This window comes from Plectropomus leopardus, chromosome 9, assembly GCF_008729295.1.
Source record: "Plectropomus leopardus isolate mb chromosome 9, YSFRI_Pleo_2.0, whole genome shotgun sequence".
Taxonomy (NCBI): Eukaryota; Metazoa; Chordata; class Actinopteri; order Perciformes; family Serranidae; genus Plectropomus; species Plectropomus leopardus.
In genome coordinates, this window is record NC_056471.1 from 10243010 (window position 1) to 10251564 (window position 8555).

At 41.3% G+C, this 8555-nt stretch overlaps 1 protein-coding gene across 1 annotated transcript in view; it reads right to left on the bottom strand.

The window, feature by feature from the left end:
- tenm2a (teneurin transmembrane protein 2a) overlaps positions 1-8226 on the bottom strand; it is a 185447-nt gene extending 177221 nt beyond the window's left edge. Inside the window, 3 exon segments of the mRNA XM_042493870.1 lie at positions 7994-8045; positions 8048-8095; positions 8098-8226. Of these exon segments, the coding sequence (XP_042349804.1) occupies positions 7994-8045; positions 8048-8095; positions 8098-8226 (229 nt within the window).
- Positions 8227-8555: the final 329 nt, after the last annotated feature.

Sequence of the window (8555 nt, forward strand, 5' to 3'; positions counted from 1 at the left end):
TGGGTACCAGCACACGTTTGACTTAAAGGTATTAAAAGTGCATATTTGCAGACTGCATACACATCTGTTTTGCTAAGCAGTGATATGAAGTGACAAATCACACTTATATCCTTGTCATGCAGGTTCCTCTCGCAATCCTCCTTGCAAACATGTCGCATAGGAAGCTGCTCGCTCTAAAGGGTGAGGTTTAGTGCCTGAATCTTACTGAAGAGGGCACATTATGAGAGGCTGCCGCCGCTGTTCTTGCAGATACTTAGAAGTCTTCTCTCCTCACAGAATGGAGAGGACAGAGGAAGCAAAGGATGGCTCTCTAGCATACAGCCTCCTCCCGACCACTCCGCAGTGCATTTTCCTTGCCATTCGGTCTTGAATAGAGGCAGAGGAGGCAATCATGCCAGGATGCGAGTGGCAGAGTTTGGCAGAGTTTTTGGACAAAGCAATCATTGGCCACTGTCGTCATTTGTCACATCAAAGTCGATGGAAAAAAGGGAATGCAGAATGAGGTTCACATGGCGATTATGCTGTATGCATGCCACTGGCTTTTATGGCTTTGAATGGGCTAAGTCTAAATGTATTAGCACATACAGTATGTGCATATTTCAGCAAATCTATGAAGATAAGAGGTCAAGCCTATAAAGCTGACATAGAAAGAAAAGCCCTGTGTGAAATAAAACACAAAGACACACAGTACTCTCATGCTCAGAGCCACAGAGAGGGTCTCGACATAACAAATATGTGATGTGATCACTAACGCAACAATACAGGAACAGCAAGGGTGGGGGGGAACAGAATGAGACAGAGAACACAGGTATGAAAGGTGTGACAGAAGAGTAAAAGAGGACATAAAAGAAAGTGAGAAAAAAAGTGACAGATGGAAAGACTGAGAAGAAAGGGTAGGGACAGTAGATGATGTTGAGTGTTGTCCAGGCAGCAAGGCAGGCAGGTGGGTGGTGGATTGTCTGTGTGGTTTCCATCCCTGGGGGAAAAGCAGTGGAGGAGAATGTAGAGGGGCTCATTTAGATCCTTCTAAAAGCAAAGGCCAAAGCTTCTAGAAACTGCAGTGGCTGTGATAATGCCTGCTGTCTAGAGGTGGACCTGCAGGGATGACACACCCCTGGGATGTGCTGAATAGGAGCTGCGGAGAAGGACTGGAAGAAAAGCAAGGAGATGCACAGTATGGGGTGGAAGATTAGAGAGACAGGGAAAGACTGGAGACAAACAAAGAGAGACTGCAGTCGGAAAGAAGAGGTATAGTGTGCTCAGAGTGGCATATTAAAGTTTAGACATTTGTATTTAAGTCACGAGATGATCTGTTTCGAAGTGATACATGCATATTCAGCCCAAAATGAAAAAAAGAAAAGAGGAGAGTGATTTTATGTAAAATAAAGCAAAACATGCTGGCAAAGCCTTCTCTGATATTCCTGCTTGTACGTGAACGAGGCCTGTGCCATTATTCGGGATCACTGATGTTTTCCAAATATGTTGCTTTGTGGTGTTAAATAGTGAACACTTGTAATGAGCTTTCCAGGCTGCTGCATGTTATGGTGAGGAAAGAATGTGTTATTTGGCTGTGCTTATCCAAGCGGACTAGGTAATAAGTGTGTAATGGGGAAACAGTGCAGTTGAGATCCAATGAAAGCGGGGGGTCTGTTGGAATACACAAGCAAACCCGCTTTATCAAAATCTGCAAGGAGCCGTTTGGGACAGCTAGCGTTCAAACACTGAGAATAAACTGAAAGGAAAAAATGATTTGATCAGAATGTGCACGTTATGTTCAGAAATGTGAAATAGAGGCAGCAGTTGCATAATTTGAAATAGGGATTTTACATTGTTATTTATAAACTCTGTTCAGTGGTAGCCATATTATCAGACCAAAATGCAATTAAGTGGCCATTCGTTAATTTAGCCTGCCGTTATGTTAATGTTAGCTGATTACTTTGTGGGATGTAGGGGTCATTTTGTTTCATTTTTTTTTCCTGACCAATCAATAGCAAGCGATGTATCCTTTCTGCCAATGTCTTTTTCAGTTGGCTTAAAGTGGCTGTAGAGCTTGCTAAGCGCAGTTAATTTAAATTCTCCCTTCACTTAAAAATGTTTTCTTTTTCCAAATGTTTTTGTCCCCTAAAATGTCTGACCTTGACTCTACTGGCTTGTATCTGTGCAAGTTTTTTTTTTCACACTTCTCTACTAAAGTGGGCAAGTTTTGAAAGCAAACATGATAGAGTGTGATGTTTTTGGATATAAACCAGACCTTGGAGCTACACTTGAAAAAAAAAAACCTCATTGTAGAAGTTATTTTGTAATTTTTACAGATGCTAATGTGGTGACAGCCAACCCTTTCTCAGACACTGCATGTTAGCCTACAAGCTACGATGCTAACTCCAACTTATAAGTCTGCTACATTTGATTTTGGTGCACACCAGACTCCTCATCAGAGTCTGGGTCTGACTGAGGCCCAAACATACATGGCTGAATCTCAGGGATGTTTCCTCTGAGGCTAACGTTAGTCATCTTGAGGTACACTGCTCTTTCACTGGTCAACTTACTGCAAACAGTGCTGCAGAAAGTGAAGAGCAAAAGTTATCACAAGTAAATTTCTCAGTAAGGGAGAAAGACCAGATCTACCTCCAGCCGCTTTTTTAATGGTATGTGGACAAACTATGTTAAACAAGATATTCGTGTATGTTTTTTTTCATACTTCAAAATTTGTCAGGTTGTAGAGACTTTTCTCACATCACACGCTAATTGACAGCTGTATCGATGTCACCATTTTCTGTTGCTATTTCCAATAAATGTAGCTAGGTAGCATGCTACTGTAGTTCTAAGGAAAGATGATGCTCCCTTTATTAAGTCCACCTACTGAGCTCTGATTGGTCAATTGTTACTCTAAATGGGAGAAATACATGTCAGTGGGCACAACACTAGACTGATTTAAACTGCTGAGCAAGTCTGACTTATGCATGATGATTCAGGGGTGTAGATCACATCTAACTCAGTTGACCAATTAACATCCAGATGACATTTGGGAACTTCAAATCTACACAATACATAAATGTAAGGTAAAACTTGTAGTATTATGTCTGTCGTGCAGATGTACAGTCAGCATCATACTTTAGCTTGTATCCTTAATAAAATAAAGCACACAAGACATATAAAGACGCCATTCTGTTTTTTTCTGCAACTAGATGTGCAAATGCAAACTTGGGACACAATTTGGCCCACAAAGTCAAAATTGTTGAAACGGGACAAAAATGTTCAATGTGGGAGGATTACATTATCAGCATGTGGACTTGAGGCAGGCCTAAATAGAAGGTCATTAACATCAGCTCCTCCTCACCTCCTTTTAAAGCAGCAAACTGTTTCCTAGTGGACTGGGAGGTAAGTCCACAGAATATATTTCTTGCCTGGGAGGCACAGAGTAGCAAAACACAAATATACAGCATCCCCAAAATGGCTCCAAACACACTCCAAATATGGTTCCAAAGGGAGATGATGTTCCTTTTTAAGTTGAACTTACGCTTCAGGAAACACTGAAATTCCAGTGAAGCTTTTCATGCATAATGATGTGCAGTAAGTTATTTTAGAAGGCAATGATATCTTTGGAGTACAACTACAGTAGGCTGCAGCAGAGCAACTGTGCAGAAAAATAGCGAGAAAACGCACTAATTTCTTTCAGACACCTATCATAAAGCTTAAGATTGTTTTGATCACTGCAGAAAAGTGTTCCTGTTCTTAGAGTGTTGTCGACGAATCACATCCCAAAATCCTTGATTTGGCTCTGGACACATCATGAGGACATCTGGTATACTCCTAATAATTTGCACTGCATAACTCAATGTAAATCATCTTTCAGAATTACCGAAACAGCCCAAAGACACTGACTTGCAAAAATGTGCATTTTGTGCCCAAGATGTGTTTGCATGTGCAGGATAATGAAGTAGAGGCAACAAAATCATGAAGAAAAATGTCACCGGAGTATTAACTTTTCTGCAGGTTAGTCAATAAGCTACTCAATATGAAACACTGCAACAGTTAAACGTATGTTGCCATGTGAATTCACATGCTCATTGGGTGCTTCGGTCCCACCTATGCATGACTCACTCCCTTTTTAGTCTTACACATAAATCCACGACAGCTGTAAGGGCTGGTCAATGCATTAACACACCACAGACCTGAAAGTTACACATGACCACTAAAGCAACATTACATTCTGAGGATAGCGTCGGATGACCTCAAAACTTCTCAACGAAGAGCAGAAACGCCAAGATGGCTCACCCAACCAAAGGAACAACATCATTATAATTTAATCAAAGTTAATCATATTTTCTAGTGTGGCCCGACTAGCCCATGAATTACTAATAACGCAGGTCAGTTCAGATATCAAAACTCCCCTTCAAACAATTTGGTGGATATTCAATAAAACAACAAGGACGTTATCAGAACTCAGTCCTCCTTAAGTCCAATTTTTGGAGTTACAGTTTGAAAGTTTCTGTCTACTCTTACCATCTTGCCTGCAAACTACAAGCTGTTCAAAAGAAGAACACATTGTTGCGATCCCTCACTCTCTCTCTCTCGAGTACTAGTTACAAAAATATCTGGGTGAAAGATGAAGAAAACTCTATTCATCTGCTGCTTCTCTCCCTTCGCCGTTCTCACTCTAACTCCTTTTCTTTCTCCCTCCACCTCCTCCTCCTCCCGCGGTGTCACAGTCCATATGGTGCTGCAACACTGTTGGTCTCCTGTGGCCACACTTCCCACGATGCATCTGTGGCTCTGGGCTTTTCGAGGGAGCTGATAGGCTGAGAGGACTGTGGTATCGACCAGCTATCGCCTGGTGTGAGGTCAGCTCAGTGCAGCAGTGGAGTGTGTCCGGACAGCACACACCACTGACTTCCAGTCTTTGGTGCGTCCCGCCAATCAATCCTCCATCTTCTGGCATTACCTTTGACTCCACAGCACGAAATATTCTCTTCTGTTGCATTTTTTGTTTTTTTCTTTCCGTTTTTATGTGTGTGCCATTAAACATTTTCATCCATCTTATTGAGCAATTTCTGCTTTTTTTTTAAAACAATGCACAGAAAGTCAAAAAATGTTGACAATTTTCAAGCTATAATAATGTTGATAACACCATCAAGGACCCGCTGACATACATATATATATATATTATATATATATATATATATATATATATATATATATATATATATATATATATATATATATATGTCAGCGGGTCCAGCTGGTCAGCGGTATATATATATATATATATATATATATACATACATATATATATATATATATATATATATATATATATGTCAGCGGGTCCTTGATGGTCTCTCCTGTATTAGTGTGTTGTATCGCCTTGAGCTCTCTTCCTCTCCTGTCTGTGTCCATGCAGAGAAAACAGAGCTTAGTACAGATCAATCCCATTGAGTCTGACTCCTTTCACTGGCCAGGGATCAATACTGCCTGTTTCATGTCTCTCTGCAACACACACACATGGACACAAACACAAGTATGCACGGACACACACATACAGTTTAAAGACATGCCTGTGAGAGCAGGCCCACCCCTTTAGAGATGACCTATCGGCCTATCGGCTAACTCGCTCACCAGGGGATACAGAAGTTCATTATGACAGGCTTTCCAGTGCTAAAGGTCTGCTTTGGTCCTCTGCTGCAAAGTGCAGCATTTATACCATCTGATTACATTAACGGCTCGCCACAGAGACCTTGCAAGAAACACACAAAAATATGACTGGAAAACCTTTACATGCGCAACAATGTGACTGATGTGGATGTTTAAGTAGTGTAAGAATCACATTACAGGAGTGAAAGGGCTCTAAATTTGTTCAGCGATGCTTGGGTCAACCATATGTGCTGGACAGAAAATGACTTGCCTACTGGAGCTGCACTGAAAACAGAAATAATTGGTACATTGGTTAAGGAAACTGCTACATCCTTGAGGTTCGAGTTTTGCTTTTTAGCTGCAATTGACAGCCCTCATTACTGTATGTGCTGAATCTAGAGGGAGATTTATAACCCTGGAACCGTATATCTCATAAAGTCCATTTTTGGCCTGCAAACACATTCCATCTGTGCTTAATGATAAAATGTGTTTTGTGCAAATGAAATCTTTGGGAAATGTGTTCATTAGCCTTGTTGCCGAGAGTGAGATGACAAGACTGATACCGCTCTCATGTCTTTGAGGTGAAGTAAGGGCTTATTTACAATTCTTTCACATGTGAAAATAGATACGTATGTCTGTTTTAAGTCGTAAAGATCCCTGCCCTCATTCTTCCACGTGCACTAGATATCAGAGTCAAAAAGTTTTACAGAACAACAGACAAGGAGACTGTGGAAGAGGGTGTAGTAATGTGCCTTTTAACAGTGGCAGCGATATAGACGGCGGTGGCCTGAGAGGCAATTATATACATTGCGACATGTGGACGGAGATTTATTTTCAGTGTATTACAGAGACTTTTTCTGTTATGCCATTTTCGTCTTTGTTGTCTTCTACTGTCACATCTTGCTTAAACTAAGCTACGCTGTCTCCATGATCCCTGGTGCTAATGCTCTGTTTTGTCCATATCTCCATATCCATATCTATCCATAAACATGCAAAAGTATGGATGAAATGAACGGCTAGTACAGACAGAAGGCTCCTTCCTTACATTTCTAACATTAAAACCAAAAATGAGCCTTAAATATAAAGCTAACAATAGCAACAAGTTAGCGTGTCTTAGTGCAAAGTCAGGAAGCAGAAGTAAATGGCAAGCCTGGCTCAGTCAAAAATGCTCATTGAAATCCACCTATGAGCACCTCTATTGCTCTGTAACGTTGCTTTTGTAATCAATACACATCGTATAAAAACATTATATATAGTTCTGTGCAAAACACCCTGTAAAACCATGTCAATTTTAAATGTTTTTTGTTAGTATGCCTGAACACATAACATGTTCATAAGTGAGCTTTAGAGGAGCTTTTTTTCTTCCTTCTGGCAGAACAAGGATCACTTTCTTGATGCTAAACTAAACTGACCTGTTACTGGCTGTAGCTATACGGTTCAGTGACATACCTATGGTGTACACAATGCATATATCTATGCTGTAACCTGACATGCACCTCCCCAGAAATGTAACTAGGCATACACGCCACTGGGACACAGACCTCCTGTTTACTTTTGCAAGCTGAAAACTATTCCCTCAGAGGAAACAAAGCTTTATTTACTTTCATTTTACTGATAAGAAACAATTAATTGTGAAGACATTTTTTATGCTAAATTGAGTTAACCTGTTGTTGGCTGTATCTACACAGTTAAGCAGGATTTATACTTCTGAGTCAAACTGATGACACACCTATGGCATGCACTCAGTGGAAACAAAGCTTTATTTACTTTCATTTTACAGATAAGAAACAACTAATTGTGAAGACAATAAAGCCCCCAGAAAGACGCATTTTAGGTGTGACTCACTCTGGCCTAAAGGAAAACTCTTGTGCTAATAACATTAGCATTTTGTATTTGTGGGGAAAAGTGTCTAGCAAAAGACGTGTTTTGCCTTTGAAACTTGCCAGTTTGTTTGTGTAGCCTACTTGTGATTGATATTGTTGATGTATAAGCTATGTTTAATTTAAGTTTTAGGTGTGCTTCGAATCAATAAGGCACTTTGCCCTGCCACAAAACTAGCGTTTGGAGGAGTAACCACAGAATGACACAAAGACACCATGTGCATGCATATATACATGCTGACAATGGCATTGACCACTTGTGAAAACATGTAAGTCGCATCGATATTCTAATCTCAGTCTTAGCAACAAAGAAAGAAATAAGAAATGTAGCATAATTCCCAATATGTTGAACTCCTCCTTTAAAGTTATGAAACTGACATTATTTTCCATGTCATATCTCCAGTCCAGCACTCTATGGATCAAGAACCAAAGCTACAGTGTAATAAAGCATTTTAAGGGAATGCTTTACTCCCCAAACTCACCTTGCCTGGAGTACTCATCAGCCTCGTCGTGGTGAACGAGGTCAGTCACACACAGCCGCCATAGTGCAGCCTCTGCTCATGGTCGAAGGCTTTGAGCGTCTCGCGCTGGAGCTGTAGGACTTTTGCGTAGGCACACGGCACTCATCTGCATCCAGGGAGGAGGTGTTGTACTGGGGGTCTTTGGGACAGCGACCCCTGGTCAGGGAGCGGTGCCTGCGATCCTTCAGATCCATTCTGAGGTCGGGTGGCGTGGATGGGTAGGGATGCAGGGAGAAGAGATGGACGCGGAGGAGGAGAGGGAAGAGAAGGTGGTGGGGGGGGAAGATGGAGGGGCCTCCTAGCGGGCCTCCGTAATGTCAATCTCCACTTCAGTCACCTGGAAAACAGAGACAGAGCGAGGGAGAGATGGAGAGAGTGGAAAAGAAAGCGAAAGATTGGTAGAAAATTAATGGATGCACTGCTGTGACTCACTCTTGCTTTGCACTCCCGGAGAATCTACAGGGAAAGTTAGGTAAGAGGGAGCGCTGCGAGTGGACATTTGAGCAACCAGGCAAATATACAA